The following is a 19,415-nucleotide window of genomic DNA, read 5'->3' on the forward strand; positions in this document are numbered from 1 at the left end:
GTGATTGACTGAAGTCCATGTGTTCAATCATCCTCATTATTAAAAACCCCCTGCTCATTAATGGCATTTGGATTAATATTCACTTGGAAAGCATGTTTGTTTCTTGATTATGGATCATTTTTGAAACATCTTGCCATAGGTCTTTCAGAGTGACTTTGTCTGCATTCATCCTGTTGCGTTTCTTCTAAGGCCTGATGGAGACTTTCGGTGAGTACAAATTTTTAAGAAAAAGTTTACTCTATTTAATTATAGAGGTGTTTTATCATTCCGTGGATAAATAATTATGTTTTCAAGCTTTACAATCCTGAAAATATTTGCAAATGTAAATTTGCATTAATAATAAAATAAAGCTGGATGTGTTTTCAACATGTGGCTTTAAATATAATTTTTAAATGGCCTCAAAAGGGGAAAATCATTATAACCTTTGTAAATGTCCGTTTTTATCTCTCTTGTGTCCTATAGAGTTGCCCAATAAGAGATCCTCCCATGAGATTTGGAAGTCAGAAAAGGATGACTCAATATTCTCCACTGGTACCTAAGACAGGCACATAGACAGACATGAGGACTGGAGAAACACCTGGAAATATGCTGTAGGAAGCTGAGACAGTAGTGAAGATCATATGGTTAGATAGCCCATACTTCAGGGGTGGATGCATTCTGTTTGCTGAGGGAGCACCAGAGATTCCTGATTCTAATATCAGCTTTCCTGACTGCTGTATCCTTGGTTTTGAAAGGTGTAATGTGAAAGTTAATCATAGGAATTGGGTCATTCTTGTGATACCCAACAGAGCCAGGAAACCAGAAGGGAAAGGCACTCAGGGTGCAAAATATTGTGTCTAGAATGCAATCGAAATAGGCCTTATTACCCCATGGAACTAAGGTTTATGGTTTTTTGAATAAACAGAAATTGACACCCCCCCCCCTAGTTTTAAAACTCAAGATAGTTACGTTTATCTTACCTTAGTTTTTGTTTGTTTGTTTGTTTGTTTGTTTTCAGGAAACCAACCATCAGGCCTCCCAGATGCTATCAAGGAGCTGAAACTTACATATCACTGAATTGGGACAACGAGACATCAGACCCTTTGCCCATTATGATTGCCTAACTGATCTCCTGCTTCCTGTTGACAAAATTATCTTTCTTACTCCTCCATAATTCCTGTTTTCTCACATTTCTTCCTTGCTATATAAACCCCTAATTTCAGTTGTTCAGGGAGATACGTTTGTGAATGGTGTCCCATCTCCACAGCTGCAGCACTTGATTAAAGCCTATGGCTTGGCAATACTGGTGTTAGTGATTGGCTTTCTGTGTGGTGAGCTGCAGGATCTACACGGAATCCCTGGCATTTCTGTAACGAAGTTCTCTGCGAGCTTCACTGTTTTGGTTTATTGTAACCTGAAATCAAATTTAATTACAACTTCTGAGATAAAGTGATATAATTCTAAGGTTCACTTTGTCCACCACTGCTTAGCAGCCTGAGCTTACCAGCTCCCAAGCCTTACTAGTGCCAATGAACTTTCTCTAAGAGCCATAGGTAATATTTTCCCTTTTTTGTAAAACGCTAGATTTCTCTTTGTTCTTCCAACATATTGAAGACCACTGAGTTTTCCCATATGCCCCATTTGGCAAATATTCTTTGCAAATGAAACATTAAATTTCGACATTCATCTCTACATTTCAGACTTCAGTAGTTTACTCTAATTCTCTGTATTAAGATAATTCCTGCTTAGAATATCTACACTGGCTTCTCCTGTGTTATTTGAATTCCAACTGAAGCCATAAACTAGACTCCTCAGGTGTCATGATCTCTGTCTTTAGTAAATCAGGAGGGGCATTGCTATGTCTGTGCTGTTGGGGCTGAGAAAGAGAAAAGAATTCGGGTGCAGAGGCGACTTCATGTCCCCCTCTACCGACACCATCAGAGTGTGGCTGCATCTGAGGAACACTCTCAGCCCATGGAGGCATCAGGAGGAGCAGCTGGGGCAGCCCAGCCTCACACATCTGCTTCCCTGGGGGTTTATGTTCGGGTGTGTAACACTGTGGGAGGGTAACTATTATACTGTTGACAGTAATAAGTTGCAAAATCTTCAGGCTGCAGGCTGCTGATGGTGAGAGTGAATTCCGTCCCAGATCCACTGCCACTGAACCTTGATGGGACCCCACTTTGCAAAGTGGATGCCTTATAGATCAGGAGCTTAGGGGCTTTCCCTGGTTTCTGCTGATACCAATTTAAATAACTGCTAATGCCCTGACTCGCCCGGCAAGTGATGGTGACTCTGTCTCCTACTGATGCAGACAGGGAAGATGGAGACTGGGTCATCTGGATGTCACATCTGGCACCTGAGATTGGAAACATAAAAACAAATGTCCACACAATTAATCATGTAGTAAGAAAATTTCCCTGAATAGCCAGGCAGTACTGACCACACTGGGCTGAGTAAACTGCTAGTGTTCCTGTTCCTTACCTGGGAGCCAGAGCAGCAGGAGCCCCAGGAGCTGAGCGGGGACCCTCATGTCCATGCTGTGTCCTGAGTGGTTCTGACTCCTACATGAAGTGTGACCAGCCTATTAATAAGTCTTCAGGACAGGAGGCTGTGCTCTGGGAACATGCAAATGAGCAGGGGATGGGGCAGGCTGGGCACAGCTGCAGGACTGGCTCATCTCAGTAACTCAACAGTGGCTCAGTGTCCCCAGGTGTCCCAGGTCAGACCAGAGTAGCACAAATTTTTCTGCAGAGAATGTGTTTCTACTGGGGACTATTTTGTTTTGAGAAACATTTTTTAGGTATTTTTTTGACAATTTGAAATATTCCACAGGAGTCAATGGAGTAATGTATTTCATTGGTGTATGGGGATTATTTAGGAGAATATTCTTGTTTGTCGGAAACACATGATAAAATGTTAGATGGTAGGTTTCTCAGGTCTTCAAAAGACTGTCATATGATTCCAGTTAGGGAAGGGGGTAATTGTGCTATGCTCGCAACATTTCTGTGAGTTTAACATTTTTCCTTTCTAAAAAAATTATATATAAAATTTATTGACATGATACTATATATATTTGTAAGTGCTAGGTAATGGTGTTATGCCATTGTTATTACCAGTATAAGATCAAACAATTTATTACAGATACACAAAGACGATACCGTGCTTCTTCAATGAATGCAGCACTCACAGACCCACCATTATCAAGAGCAATAGGTCTTTTTAATACCCAGAGATCAAATGGACTGCACCTGTGTAGAACTTCTGTCTCCCTGACTTAAGTACTAATGGATTACTTTTGACTGGAAGACTTAGGGATAAACAGTTGATTAACATTTTTTTAGGTTTTTTATATATTACATACTCTATTCTTCCAACAAAGTATGCTAAAGAAAAAAACGTTATTAAGGAAACCATAAAAATGAGAAAATATATTTACTACTTATTAAGTGCTTGCTCACAGGTGACACACACAGAAGAAAATATAAGTGGATCTGCAAATTTTAAACCCAAGTTATTCAAGGGTTAACTGTACCATGATGAATGTAGCAGTCCCCATCTGTAATCTAGGGCTTTCCCTTTGCTGTACGTCTGCTGACTTCCCGTGACCATATGTTCTTTATGCTCTTATGGTCTTATGTTCTTTATGCTCTTGGGCAGAGAACTGCCTGCATGCATTTCTGGCCAGATGGCCTGGAATATGTATCTCCTAGGAAAGTTTTATGGTTTCACTGTGTCCTCCAGAATCCAAAGTTAATTCTCAGTGTAATGGTATTGCCAGGTGGGGCCTATTGGGATATGTTTAGGTCATGAGGGTGGAGCCCTCTACTAGTGGAATATATCAGTGCCACTATAAACAAGAGTTATAGGGCTGGGATCTCTCTCTCTCCTGCTCGTCTGACATGTTAAGACATGGCCCTCCTTCCTTTGAAGAACTCAATGCTCCAGGCATCATCTTGAAAGCAGAGAAACAGACCGTGCGGCTGATCTTCACTTATCCTGAGTCAGGTGGTTGTTGATGTGTCTTTTACCATTCATCTCCTGTTCCCTCCCTCCCTTTCCTCCTTTCCTCCCAGTGTAAATCTGCTACCTAACAGGAATCCTTATTGCTGGCGGACCCAAACTAAGATAGTAAAAAAAAAAAAAATCCTTAATCTTTTGTATGGGGGTATTTCTCATCTGAATTATTACCATTTCTCGTTCTTTGATATGTAGGAATATTCGGGAAGCAACTAATTTTTTTTTTTTTACTAATCTATTTTAGATTGAATTTACACTGTGTGTTTTATTTGTGTGTGTGTGTGTGTGTTTTTCCCTGTGTGTTAAAACAAAAAATTAAGTTGTAAGCCACCAACCTACAGAATGGACTCCTCTTTTGGCAGAGAGAACATCAAAAGAAATCTGAAAAACTAGGTTAGGACATGACTGGCAGGTGGGTTTAGATGTCCCTCATTATACTCTCCTCCCTTTGGGGTTCAGACACAACTGACCAGCATTATCATTACAACAGAGATCTTTAGACTGACAAAACAGACGCTTTGTAGCAATAAGATACCATACTCCAACAAGACAGAGATTAGGCCCTGAAGAAAATCTAAATATTTTCCCCTAAAGATATTTCTTGGACATATTCTGAAGTGGCCCTGCAAAGCTGCCTGTTGTGGGCCCAATTTGCATTCTGCAGAGAATCTCCTCTTACTATATCTTTTCCAAAGAGTCTGACATTTCTTCAAAGGTCTGATAAGCAACATTCATCATCTACTTTATTTGCTGCCCATAGGATTTATCTGCATGACAAGAACCTTGGCTTCCACACCCTCTTATCTAAACTCAAGTATTTCTTTATAATGAATCAACTCTTTAGGCAGAGCTTAACTCTTTCAACCAGGTGCCAATCAGGAAAGCTTTGAAGCCACCTGTGACCTGGAAGCCCCTGCTTCAAGCTCTCCCACCTTTCCAGAACAAACTAATGTATATCTGATATGCATTGACTTATGTCATTCCCTATAATTTCTGTCTCCGTAAAATGTATAAAACCAACGTGTAATCCAACCACCTTTGGCACATATTTGCAGGGCCTCCTAAGGCTGTGTCACAGGCCATAAGCCTTATCTTTGGCAAAATAAACCTATACATTGATTGAGACCTGTCTCAGATACTGTTGTGTTTATACTGGGTCACAAAATTTAAAAATCCTCTAAAACTCTCTGCACATCCATAAATCTACATTAGAGACAGTGGAGTGAGTACACCTCAACTCAACTCAAACTTTGAGTTTAAGAACCAGACAGACTTTCCGGTACTTCCATAAATGAGGAAACATTTGGAATGGGGTCCTTAGCCTAGGGTAAGGTCAGGCTGGCAGTGCCTGAGAGCCTCCAGACGCTGGCCCTGGGCTGTGGAGGAGATAGCTGCTCTCCTGAGCCACAGGGCTGAGGACCTGGGAGGAACCACAGGCCCTGCCCGCAGGACTGCCTGGCAGGGGCTTCGGGGAAGGAAACTGCTCACAAATTCAGATGACCTGCATTAAGCATATATCTCTCAGCCTGACAAAAGTGAAAGTCTCAGGACCCACGCCTTAGGGCTAGGGCTGGATTCCTGGGCTGCCTGCTGTCAGCGCTGTCCTCCCTTGTCCTGAATGACTGGGACCCTGCTGGAGCCAAAGAGGGAGGGTCAGCAAATGTCCTCAAAGTCTTTACTCAGCCAGACTCTGTTCTGCTTGGAAAGAAAAGGAACACAGACTACAAAACTAAACATAAAACTATGTGTATTTGTAATATGAATTTGTAATATAAACTTTACATATGGAATACCTAAAATATTTTGTAAATAAGTTATATTTATATATTTGTATATACTATGTATATATGAACAAATATGTGATGCACATTTATATATAAAGAGATATAACTTTCATTGCTAGTGTAAGGTATAATTTTAAACTTTAATACATTGAACATGAACATTGAAAACGAGCACTGGGCGCACCACCTGATAGTCCCTCCTCACTCCAGGGCCTGAGGATCAAAAAACTCAGGACCCTCTTCCATGTGCCCCCCTGGGCCGATAGCAGCAGGCTGTCCATTGCTGAGGATCATGAGTCACCTGAGGGGGATCTGCAGAATCACAGGGCAACAGATGCCCAGGAGATGGATAGTTTGGACCCTGAATAGAGGGATGTATTGTCCACAGGGTTCAGCATAGACAAGTCCTCTTCTGGTCATTTCTGTGAAACAAAGCAGCACATGTGAAACAATGCTCAGAGGCTGCATTGTCACATGATGAAGACCCTCCATGACTCATTCCCAACTTCCCCTCTGACTGGGGTGATCTCTCTGCCCAGCTTTCATGGCTCACCAGCTGCTGGGACTCTGTTGACAAGGGCCTATGTCAGTCCCATGCACAAGCTTCTCAATAGTTGCCATTTTACTTTCTGGTCTCCAAAAACCACAACTTGGCAACCATGACCCTTCCACAAAGATTCATGGAGTGGGGTCAGAACTATGGGTTTAGCAATGTGCTGGGGCATGTATGTAAGAGAAACAAGGCATAGACAGCCCATGTCTGAAGTGAGGATGAATTTTCATCATGAATTCAGAGTAGGAGGTGGGAGAAAACATCCTGACATGCTCCGTGCAGTGATGCCCACAACATACACTAGAGGTGCCCATAGAGGAGGTGGGAAGCGGGTGTGAGACAGAGGGGATGTGAATTCAGAGGTGTCCCCCAGCCTGTTCCCCTGAGAACATTTCAGGCCCTTAGCAACACCTAGGCCCCCGGGGAAGAGCTGTTGCTAGGGAAGATTTGTGCCTGACCGGACAGGAGGAGGGAGCACCTACCTTTGAAGGCATCTTGGTTAGTGATGGCCAGAGTGACATCTGTTCAGGCCCACAGAGCTATAACACTGTGAGTGTCCAACTGTAACCATTTAGATCACCACTAATGAAAACGCTTTTTTTTTTTTTTTTTTTTTTGAGACAGAGTCTCTCTCTGTCACCCAGGCTGGAGTGCAGTGGCCCAATCTCAGCTCACTGCAAGCTCCGCCTCCCGGGTTCACGCCATTCTCCTGCCTCAGCCTCCCGAGTAGCTGGGACTATAGGCACCCGCCACCACGCCTGGCTAGTGTTTTTTTTTTTTTTGTATTTTTTAGTAGAGACGTGGTTTCACCGTGTTAGCCAGGATGGTCTCGATCTCCTGACCTCGTGATCCGTCCGTCTCGGCCTCCCAAAGTGCTGGGATTACAGGCTTGATCCATCGTGCCCGGCCGAAAATAATTTTTTAAGATGGTGAAAATGTCTGGAAATTTCTAACAGAAAAATTGACAAAAAGATGGTTTTTCTTAGGCCCCCACACCAGCCTCTGCCTGGGACCTGACTTTGTCTCTGAGATAGTGAAAGCTGTGATGAGGTTTTGAGTTGGGCAGTGAAATCACAGCAGGGCAGGCTGTGCTCTGGGTGCTGTGGAGGACAGGGGGACACTCCTTCAGTGTCAGTGATGCTGGGAGTTCGAGGGGAGACTCAGCATGGAGCTGCCTGTGAGTTGTCCCAGCAATGCTGTCTGGACAGCGATCATCTCACAAGTGTACTCGGATGCCAGTGGATGGCCCAAACGTGGGCTCAGGTTGGAGAAGGACAAAGCTTTAGGGGCTCATTTGATACTCTGAAGTTTCAGCACAACCATAATAAATCATATTGGAAGAGACAGGAATTACAAGATTGTGATTTTTCATTTGGTATTAAAATATATCCCCTCTGCTCATTTTTCCCTCCAGAATGTAACTACTGATATACATTTAACTAAAGTCATTGTGTTAAATTGTCGCTTTAGTAACTGACAACCTGCGTGCAGAGTTCCTAAGTAACTGGATAGCCAGACCATCATTCCTATGGTAAAGCCAGGAAGTGACTGTGGATGTGAACAAATGTGAGTTTCATGTACAGGTCTCCAGAGCCATGGGCCACTGATCTGGGGAGAACCTGCAGTCATTTCACTTTCCCATACCCAGATGAGAGGACACCTTGATCTGTGTTCTTCGGATGAACTCTAAACACTGGACCATATTCTGAAGGTCTAGTTTATCCTTCTTTTCTGTGCTAGAGGGACACTCTCACTCACATGTATTGTACTTTCTGCATAGGACAGTCTGTGATACATACAACTTGTTTTCTCCTAAATACCCATCAATCATGTCATTTATGAGTCTTCCATAAGTGTTACCTGCCCTATGGCTATGGGCTCTTCCAAAAGAATGGGCCAGAGGTGGAGCTGTGAGACTGTAGCTGGATGAAAAGTATAAGTTTCAAAATAGGATAAAAATGTGGTGATAATAATATTCCAAATTAGTCTGGGCTCTTGGCTGTGATTGCTGGTAAGTGCGAAGGAGTCTAAGTTTGGTTTTTATTAGTTTTATTTCAATTGGTAAAGCAGCCAGAGTATAGTGCACTCATTTTGAATGTGCAATTGAATAAAGTTTATGTGTAATTCATTATCTGGATGGAATGATAGAATATTTCACATTCCCTTGTGCTTCCTTCATGGACAATCTTTATTAGTTATCACCTTTCCCACCCAGCAAAAGTAACTGTCTTTCTGACATCTACACAATCATTTAGGTTTTCCTGTCTTGAACTTTATATAAATAGCATTAAGTGTATTTTTATCTTTTTAGCCTTGGTATTGTTCCTCACTACTTTTGAGGCCATCATTTCTTCCAGTGGACTCGAGGTCCATCTGCTGTCATTTCCTGTGATTCCGAAGGATTTTCTCTCAAATGTTTTATAAGACATAGCTGCTATGAAGAATGTATTACGTTTACCAAAATTTGTTTTTACTTTCTTGTTAGATTTGAAGGATATTTTCACTGGATAGATTTCCTGGCTGCCTTTTTTTTTTTTTCTTTTCAGCATTTAAATATGTCATTTTACTGCTTCTAGCCTCTATTGGTCCCGAGGAAAACTTAGCCAATGGCTACGTTCTTGTGTCTCTGTATATAGTGTCTGCTTTTATTCTGATGTAATGAAGATTTTTTTCTTTGTCTTTCAACATTTTAATATCATGTGTTCAGTTATTAATTTCTGTTGACTGTCTAAAAGGGTTTTATTGAATTTTTTCATCTAAGAATATTTTTTATTACTTTTGAAAAGTTTTATCATTGTTTCTCCAAATATTTTTTCAGCCACTTTCTCTGTTTCTCCTCCTTTGTGACTCTCATTATACATTTGTTGGTATCCTTTGCTCTGAGCTATAAATCTCTGAAGTTTCTTCCTTTTTTTCTAAACATTTTCTTTATGCTCAATCATTTCCATTCCTCTATTTTCAAGTTAACTGATTGTTCTGTCATCTCAGTTTGCTATTAGACCTAGCTAATAAGTATTTAAATTGGATTATTGTACTTTTCATTTCTAGAGTTCCCATTTTGTCATTTTTTATACTTTCCATTTCTTTTCTTGAGGTCCTATTTGCTGAATCTTCTTTTTAAAAATATTTTCTTTTTTTTTATGTCAATGATCATAGTTTTAAAAATAATTATTTGAACATCTGCATATTAACTGTTTTGTAGTCTTTGCTATAAAGCCAATAATGAGGACAAGTGAGAATCAACATTCATTGGCTATTTTCCTTGGTTATTATTGTAGTTGCTTTATTTTTGTTCCTTCAATATAGATCAAACCCCTCAATTTTTTTTCAGGATTTTTAAAAACTGAAAATGGTACACTTTTGACAATGTATTATAGTACTTCTCTTTAGATTGTGGGGTTTTAATTTTAATTTTAATTTTAATTTTTTTTAGAAACAGGGTCTCACTCTGTCACCCAGGCTGGAGTGTGGTATTGTGATGATAACTTGCTACAGTTTTGAAATCTTGGGCTCCAGCGATCCTCCAGCCTTATCTTCCTTTGTAGCTGAGACCTATAGAGGCATGCCACCACTCTCTGCTATTTTTACCAAAAAAAAAAAAAAAAAAATTGTAGAGATAAGGGTGTCACTGTTTTGGTCAGCCTGGTCTTGAACTCCTCGTCTCATGTAATCCTTCTGCATCCGCCTCTCAAATACTGGGATTACAGGCTTGAGCTACCATGTCAGGCCTGGAATTTGTTTCATTTTTCTGAACATTTTAAAACTTTGTTTCTTAGTTACTTGTCAGAACTTACTGACTGATAGTACCTGACTTATGATATTTGGAGTTATCATTTTTTGACTTTCAGATGATGTGAAAGTGATATGCATTCAAGTATAAATAGTACTTGTAGTATTCATACAACGATTCCATCTTCTCTTTCAATAGAGTATTCAATAAATTGCATGAGATATTCAACACTTTGTTGTAAGATAAAGTTTGTGTTAAATAATGTTGCCCTACTGTAAGCTAATATAAGTGTACTGAGAACATTTAGGATAGGATAGGCTGAGCTAGTGGATTACATATATTAAATGTATTTTCAATGCATGATATTGAAAAATCTATATCTCACATGGTGTTTAACCATTGATAGCTCTGCTTCTTTTTATTCTTAATATTTAGTTTGAATTTATAGGAACTGCACATGTATCTGCACAGCTTAGTGGTCACCAACGATTTGAGAAGTTTTGCTCAAATATCTGGAGCTTATAAATCTATCTTCTGTCAATCCATCTGTGTGTAGTTTAAAAAGCACAAGCAAAATGCAGCCAGTTCTTACCTCCCTCTGGTTTTACTTTGCACCAGGCACTCCTGTGTCTCATCACTCATATCTGTAGCTTCTAAGTCACCAGGAATGTGTGCAGAGATTGTTTCAGCATATGGCTCTATCTTACCCAGGAATCTGCTATTTACTGTCAACAGATGTACTACTTGCTCCAAACAGGGCATCATCTTGGACTAGCAAAACTGTGGGCTTTTTCTGTTCATTTCCTGTGGAGTTCTCCATGTTTAGCTGGAAACACTGAAGAAGTTTACTCCTTGGCTTTACTCAAGTTCACTCCCTTTGGCAGCAAGCTGCTAGATTTATTTGCTATCCTCATATTGGTAAAACTCCAGTTCTGTAATTCATGCTGACTGAGCTGTGGGTAGAAGGGTGCTGTCACAGGCAAAAGACTACAGACTTTTTCTGTCCTTACTCAAAGCACTAGTACTTTTTTTTTCTATAAAGTATATACATCTTTAATTATTTTATGCTTCACCAATTTTCAGAGTGCTGAAGTAGTTTTGATTTTTTAGCTTTGTATTTATATATGTGTTTGTTATTTATTTTTGCACAGAAGGTTTATTAAACTCTTTGTGATGCCATAAACAGAGATGCCTTCTAAAATGCATTGAAATGAACATAATAGCCACGCTGAAATGGAATGAGGTTATTTACTAACATAAGTAATTTTGGACTTGAGAACTTGAACTCTGCACCCTCACTTTAAAGAGAAACCAAAGTTCTAACAAATAGAGAATCCTGATCCCTAGTTTTCACATTCATGAAGGAACGCACTGTCAATTTTTAAGATTCCTTCTTTGTATTCTAGAACTGAGCAAATTAGTGATTACACTCTACATAATGGGAACTATGATTGTCTTTAATAGACATAAGAATTAGAAATAGGTAAAGGTACAAAATAGGAGGAAACTTGTGGAATTGTTTAAAAACCAACTTTTCCTTATTTTTCAGTTACTTGTGTGTGTGTCTTAAATTGATGTGGAAATACTTTTAGACCTAAACTTTGAAAAGTACAGTAAAAATGGTTCACATATGCTCCTCCTCCAGCTTTCTCGAATGTCAGCATCGTAAATAACCACAGTATAAGTATCACAACCATAAAATGAACATAGATATAATGTTATTAGTTAACTCATTTAAAATCCCATATGGATTTCACTGCTTTCTTCCACTGATGACTTTTTTTTTTTTTATGTTACAAGATAAAATTCAGGTTTCTGTATTTTATTTGGTTATCCTGTCCTTAATATGTTTAAATCTGTGATAGTTTTTCACTTTTGTTTTCTTTCATGGCCTTGAAACTTTGGAACGTTATTGGCCAGTTATGTTGAAGAATGCCCTCCCAGTTGGTTTATATGATGTTTACTATTGATTCAATTCACACCATTAATTTGTGGCAAGAATAGTACAGATAGGATATACCCTCAGTGCTTCCTATCAGATGTTACATAATGTCATCATGTCTTATAGGTTGTAATAAATGTATATGATCAGTGAAATCCCTTTTGGAAGGAAGCCTTGGACAAAAATAATGAAAATAACTGCTTCTGTCACTTCTTCTACTTGGTCATTTGCAGACGTCGTTAGTACCAGTCTATTTCTTCCATTCTAATATGCACTTTATTTTTACAAACTTTAATGTTTTTACAGTCTACTGCATCATAGAGAAAATTGAAGAAATAATTTAGATCACTTTTAAATGGCAAATGTTTCCATAATAACCACTTGCACTGAAATGTTGATAGCCTGAAGAAAGAAAAAGAATGGGATTTATTCAGCTATGATAGTAGCTTCACGTGAGCAGCTTTTACTGAGTCATCTATTCAGATAAATAGAATTTTCTACTACTTAGAATGTTGCAGAATTCAAATGGAGAGGTGTAGCATGCACTGAGCTACTTCTACTGGGAAAGTGAAGAATAACTGGGGCTATGTAAGGATTCATACAGTGAGACACTATTTCTGGAAACCTGGGATTCTGGTGCCTCAGTTGAAGAGAGTCCAAGGATGAGAGTCCAAATTGTTCATGGATTTTTTTTTTTTTTTTTTTTTTTTTTAGAATCACAAAATGTCCAAATAGATCAGAGATGCTAAAACTCAGTGACCACCACATTAGCTGTCTATAAAGGAAGCAGCTGGTAAAATCTAGTAAACACTGATGGTCTTGTTTTTGTTTCATGTTGAATCACTGTGTGAGACCAGTTACTCTCCTGCTGACAGAAATAAACTGCAACATCTTCAGGCTCCAGGCTGCTGATGGTGAGAGTGAAGTCTGTCCCAGACCCGCTGCCACTGAACCTGTCTGGGATACCAGTGGCCCTGCTGGATGCACCATAGATGAGGAGCCTGGGAGGCTGCCCAGGTTTCTGCTGGTACCAGGCTAACCTGCTGCTGACACTCTGACTGGCCCTGCAGGAGAGGGTGGCTCTTTCCCCTGGAGACAAAGACAGGGTGGCTGGAGACTGCGTCATCACTATTTCTCCGGTGGTATCTGAAATTGGAAAGAAAACAGAAATGCACTATTGTAATCTGGATCAAAATCACTGTCTTTGAGTAGAGCCAACATTGTTGCCCTACATTGAATTTTAACTATATTTCTTGCTGAGCAGAGGTGGCAGGAGTTTTCACTGATGTGCAAAACCACCTCATATTCCCCTCACCTGGGAGCCAGAGCAGCAGGAGGAAGAGAAGCTGTGCTGGGGCTTCCATGGTTCCCTCTGGGTCCTAACTGAGCAGTTCCTCTCCAGGGCTCTGACCCAGGCATTGATAAGGGCTCTGGAAGGTAGGGCAGCTGGGAGGGACATGCAAAGCAGCTGGGGTGGGAGCTGGGCTTCCAGCTGCAGAGACCACCTGCTTCTTCCTCTCTGCACTGAGCATCCTGTGCCGCCCTGGTTGTCAGGTCAGAAGAGTCTGTTGGCTCAGTCTGAGTGTAGAACTTCCCCCTGGTGATCACAGAATTTCACTCCTGTGTCTTTCTTCTCCTCAATCACCTAAATTACCCAGATGATGTTTGGTACAAGGCTGTTAAGAGCAATATAAAAGGCTGTGTTTTCATTTCTCTCTTCCTATCCTCAATATGCCCAGCCATCTCCCTAAGTGCATTATTGGATCTATTGAAATGAAGACTCTGTTAGTACTTAATCTACCAGATACACCTTTCATTTGCTTGTTAGTAATGTTTTCTGAGGGTCCTGAAGCTTTCCATTAATCCCCACACATGCTCTTTGAATTAAAAACTTCTGTTTACAGTCCCATGTCCCGGCAGGCCCTGACATAGATGCTCCATGGCTTGCCGACTGCTTGAAATTGATCAAGTAACTTCACTTCCCTGTGTCTCAGTTTCCATATCTGTGTAACTGTGACAATAGTGGTACCTACCTTACAGTGCTGTAGACAGTTTAAAGAAAATAAGACGAGCATTTTCAATAGTATTCAGGACGTTATGTATGCAGGAATTAATTTTGTTTTTATTGTTTAAGTATTCAGCACTACAGTCATCATCATTATAAATATACTTAGCATGGAAAATAGTCTTAAATCTAATCCGAGAATGTTTTATCCACAGTCAAATTAAATTCTAAGGTGTTTTCTTCAGTAACTATACACAACTCTTAAAATCCTAATGATTTGGTCTTAATCTGTGCTAAATCAGACCTTCAATCATTCCCACCCATCCCTGTCTAACGCATTACTTCTCATCATCCATTATCAAAATGTTACCCAGAAAAGGTTACCATTCCTGTTGCTGTCCTTCTTTATTATATAATCTTTATCCTACCTTGTTATCTTTTGTCTTATTCTGGCCCCAGGACTGACAAGAAGGATAAGCTACCATCATTACTTATGGGCTTGCTCCAGTATAATTGTGTCAGGCTTGTTATCTTGGAAATGAGGACTCTGTCTTGCAAAGAAACATATTCATTGGGTCAATGCGTTATGAAATAAAAGATTTTATCTATTTATGATCCAATAATTAATTTAGAATGATTTGAACAGATTTTTTTATGACAAAAAGAAGACGATATAAGAGAAAAATATAATACGATAGTAAACACAAGCTAATATAATGCTTGCTTCATGGATTTTTGCATACATGTTAGACATATGCTGGGTATATGTGCGCAATGATAATCTGCAAACTGAACGCTAACTAGTTTAAGGAATGCCTGTATTACACCGAGTCTTGCCCACTTTTCCAATTATAAACAGAAAGCCACAGTACTATTTGCATCTGTATCAAACCTTCTAGCTGCTATGGTAATGGTAGAGCAGATTTAATGGTAGAGATAAAAGCCTTGGAAGTAGTAGAGGCTTGTCCTGGGCTATTATGGCTGTTGCCGTGGTTGTTGTTAGGAAATACGGTGGGAGTGAAAGCAGGTAGATTTACAAGCTCTGCTCTTCCTCACACTCACAGCGCCCTCTAGAGATGAATAGATGGTGTCCAGGAATCTCTGACACTTCTTAGAAGTCTTTTGCTCTTTCCAGAATGTTTCCTGACAAGTATTGTTTTGAGTCACAGATTAGGTGGAACTGGGTGTAGAAGAAAGGACTAGAGCAAAGGAAGAGGTTTTCCATCCCAGATAGTTATTGTAGGGACAGGGAAATGGAATTTTTCATAGATTTATGCCACACTTCTATGATGTTGGGGAGAGAGACATCAAATCAGGCTCATTCCTGAAAGAATTATTACATTTTCTAAAAGAGAAAATACTGTGAATTTCTTGTCAAATAGATGTTTAAAATTCAAAGCTACTGACTTTTTTTTTGATCGAGTCTCACTCTGTCACCCAGGCTGGAGTTCAGTGACACGATCTTGGCTCACTGCAACTGCCATCTCTCTGTTTAAAGCAATTCTCCTGCCTCTGCCTCCCAAGTAGCTGGGATTACAGGTGTGTGCCAACATACCCAGCTTATTTTCATATTTTTAGTAGAGATGGGGTTTAGCCATGTCGGCCAGGCTAGTCTCAAACTCCTGACCTCAGGTGATCTGCCTGCCTCGGCTTCCCAACGTGCTGTTGTTACAGGCTTGAGCCACTGTGTCCAGCCCTACTGATGTATTAAGATCATTCATCTTCTTGAATACACCACGTGGTAAAGTGCAAATCCACACTTTAAACTTGAGATTTCTACTCCTATGTGAATCATACTAGTGAGGAACAAAAACATTCTGTATTGGTTGGGAGATAATGTTTGACAGTGGTCAGTTTGTGAAGTGGAGGCTTATATGACAGGACTTTCTACAGTGTTATATATGAAAATGGTGAATGGCTTCATACCCAGAAAAATTAGCTTTTTTTATGAGCCGTATTACTACCACCAAGAAAGAATTGAATTGAAACCTGTGACTACTTGATGAAGGGTCATAAAGAATAGGGAAAGACTTGGGAGGCCGAGGAGGGCGGATCATGAGGTCAGGAGATCAAGACCATCCTGGCTAACATGGAAACCCCATCTCTACTAAAAATACAGAAAAATTAGTCAGGCGTGGTAGAGTCCCAGCTACTCAGGAGGCTGAGGCAGGAGAATGGCATGAATCTGGGAGTCAGAGGTTGCAGTGAGCCAAGATTGCACCACTGCACTCCAGCCTGGGTAACAAAAGGAGGCTCTGTCTCAAAAAAAAAAAAAAAAAAAAAAAAAAGAGGCAAAGAGAAAGGACACAAAACACACTATCGCAAAACACCCATTACGATTGACTAACTGACCTCCTGCTTCCTGTTGACCAGATTATCTTCATTACCCCTCTCTAATTCCTGTTTTCTCACATTTCTTCCCTGCTATCTAAACCCCTAATTTAGTTGGTCAGGGAGATACATTTGTGAATGGTGTCCCCTCTCCTCAGCTGCAGCACCTGATTAAAACCTGTTCTTGGTAATATTTGCTGTCTTAGTGATTTTTTTTCTGTGTGGTGAGCAGCAGGATCTACACCAAATCCTTGGCATTTCAATAACAGAATTCTCTTCAAGCTTCCCTGCTTTGGCTTCTTGTTCCTTGAAATCACATTTACCCACAACTTCTGAGATAACTTGATATAATTCTAAAATTCACTATGTCCACCACTGCTTACCAGTCTGAGCTTGCCAGCTCCAAACCCTTCCTAGTGCCAATGAACTTTCTCAAAGAGCTATAGGTAATATTTTCCCTTTTTCATAAAATTCTAACCTTCTCTTTGTTCTTCCAACATATTGAAGACCACTGAGTTTTCCTGTTTGCCCCATTTGGCAAATATTCCTTTGCAAATAAAACATTAAACTTAGAGATTCATCTCTACATGTTATTTAGACTTCAGTACTTTAGACTCTAATTCTCCATATTAAGACAATTCCTGCTTAGAACATCTATTTTGGCTTCTTCTCTGTTATATGAATTCCAACTGAAGCTATAAACTAGACTCCTCAGGTGTAAGCATCTCTGTCTTTATTAAAATAGGAGAGTCTTTGTTATGGCTGTGCAGATGGGGCTGAGAAAGCAAAAAGTATTATGGTGCAGACATGACTTCATGTCCCCCTCTACCAACAGCATCAGAGTGTAGCTGCATCTGAGGAACACTCTCAGCCCATGGAGGCATCAAGAGGAGCAGCTGGGGAAGCCCAGCCTCACACATCTGCTTCCCTGGGGGTTTATGTTCGGGTGTGTAACACTGTGGGAGGGCTACTGCTATACTGTTGACAGTAATAAGTTGCAAAATCTTCAGACTGCAGGCTGCTGATGGTGAGAGTGAAATCTGTCCCAGATCCACTGCCGCTGAACCTTGATGGGACCCCACTTTGCAAACTGGACGCCTTATAGATCAGGAGCTTAGGGGCTTTCCCTGGTTTCTGCTGATACCAGGCTAACCAGCTGCTAATACTCTGACTCGCCCGGCAAGTGATGGTGACTGTGTCTCCTACAGATGCAGACAGGGAGGATGGAGACTGGGTCATCTGGATGTCACATCTGGCACCTGAGATTGGAAACAAAAAAGCAAATATTCATACTATTGATCATATTATAGGAATACTTTCTTGAATAGCCAGGCAGTACTGAGCACCCTGGGCTGAGTAAACCGCTAGTGTTCTCCTTCCTTACCTGGGAGCCAGAGCAGCAGGAGCCCCAGGAACTGAGCGGGGACCCTCATGTCCATGCTGTGTCCTGACTGGGTCTGACTCCTGCACGAAGTGTGTCCAGCCTATTAATAAATCTTCAGGGCAGGAGGATGTGCTCTGGGAATATGCAAATGGGAAGAAGACAGGGTAGGCTGGGCACATCTGCAGGGTTGGCTCATCTCACTAGCTAAGCACTGGCTCAGTGTCCCCAGGTGTCCCAAGTAAGACCGGGATAGCATAAATTTGTCTGCAGAGAATGTGTTTCTACTGGGGACTATTTTGTCATGAGAAACATTTTTTAGTTTTTTTCTGACAATTTGAAATATTCCCCAGGAGTCAATGGAGTAATGTATTTCATTGGTGTATGGGGATTATTTAGGAGAATATTCTTGTTTGTAGGAAATACATAGTAAAATGCTAGACAGGATTCTCAGGTCTTCAAAAGTCTCATATAATTCGAGATAGGGAAGGAGGTACGTTGTCCTATACTTTTAACATTTCTGTGAGTTTAACATTGTTCCTTTCTAAAAAATTAAAAATAAAATTTATCAACAGAATGCCATATATATTTGTAAGTATTAGGTAATGATGTTAGGGCATTGTTTTTACCAGTATTAGCTGAAGTAATTTACTACAGATATATACAGATGAATCCGTGTTTCCTCAATGCGTGCAGCACTCACAGATCTGCCACTATCAAGAGCTGCAGGTCTCTGTAATACCCAGAGACTAAATGGGCTGCACCTTATTCTTGTTTTGGGCACCTTCATAGTCTACCTTCTTTTCTGCCACTGAGTATTGTTTCCCAAAGTTCATTCCTCTCAGTGAGGGTGACCACTGCATGGAGCATGTCCCTGCCATGCACCATGAATGACACTTTCTTCTATTACTTTTTATCAGTGATTTAGGACATCATCCTGGCCGAGATACCAGCCTCCCTGTTAACATCTTTAGGAAAAACATACTCAATCTCTTATTAAGCAACTGCCTATGCTATGTACATGGAAAAATCAATTGGATCCAAATGAAACTGGACACAGATTTGCGCTTATGATATCTCACATTTGTAACGTGCCCTAAAATATCCCATCCTGGCTCAGTAGCAGGGGAAGTGGATCCAACGATATCAGCATCAGTGGCCTACAGCCTAGGGCTGTACAAAAGTTTATTGATGCCTGACTAGGGGAGTCAAATCACAGTGCTGTAGCCTGTGTACAAACCTTCCTGCTGCTTTGTAAGCAGCCTGAATTGTAAGGGAACTTGCTTATATTGGGAGAAAGGAAGAAAGCTCTATTTGTCCTCTAAATATTTGCTGAAAATGAACGGACAAAAGGAAGATTAATAAGAGAAAAGGCAAACAAAATTCACTTAAAGTGCAGTGGGATATCATTGCAGGGCGATTACCCAGATTACTCAGTGAGATCCAGTTCATATTTCCTTTCTAGGGAAGAGGGAAATCAGAAGTGTAGGCAACCTGCAGAGAATAGATGAGCATAGAATTGCATTCTCAAAAGAACATGTAATTGCCTTTCCGGATAAAGCATCAACTTCCAGTCTCTTTTATTTTGATTCTTGTTTTGTGTTCATCTTTCCAGATATAAAAATTCCCAGGATGAGTTTTCTTGACAATTGGTTTCCTTCTGGAGAATCTGCTTTTAAGCAGATAAGGG

The 19,415-nt window shown here is 40.4% G+C and overlaps 1 protein-coding gene and 1 gene segment (V, D, J or C); both read right to left on the bottom strand.

Moving 5' to 3' along the window:
* Positions 1 to 17,840, bottom strand: part of LOC105481121 (immunoglobulin kappa light chain-like) — a 290,214-nt gene extending 272,374 nt beyond the window's left edge. The window contains 2 exon segments of the C gene segment in view: positions 17,309 to 17,603; positions 17,729 to 17,840. Coding sequence covers positions 17,309 to 17,603; positions 17,729 to 17,783 — 350 coding nt within the window.
* Positions 2,001 to 13,653, bottom strand: LOC112424263 (uncharacterized). The gene is made up of 7 exons (XM_071077392.1): positions 13,324 to 13,653; positions 12,797 to 13,154; positions 7,981 to 8,072; positions 6,819 to 6,857; positions 6,410 to 6,543; positions 2,464 to 2,563; positions 2,001 to 2,338 (listed from the first exon to the last, which is right to left on the bottom strand). The coding sequence occupies exons 1-7, from the start codon at positions 13,370 to 13,372 to the stop codon at positions 2,016 to 2,018; spliced, it is 1,095 nt and encodes a 364-aa protein (XP_070933493.1). The 5' UTR covers positions 13,373 to 13,653; the 3' UTR covers positions 2,001 to 2,015.
* Positions 17,841 to 19,415: the final 1,575 nt, after the last annotated feature.

The sequence above is a fragment of the Macaca nemestrina genome, chromosome 13, assembly GCF_043159975.1.
Source record: "Macaca nemestrina isolate mMacNem1 chromosome 13, mMacNem.hap1, whole genome shotgun sequence".
Lineage (NCBI taxonomy): Eukaryota > Metazoa > Chordata > Mammalia > Primates > Cercopithecidae > Macaca > Macaca nemestrina.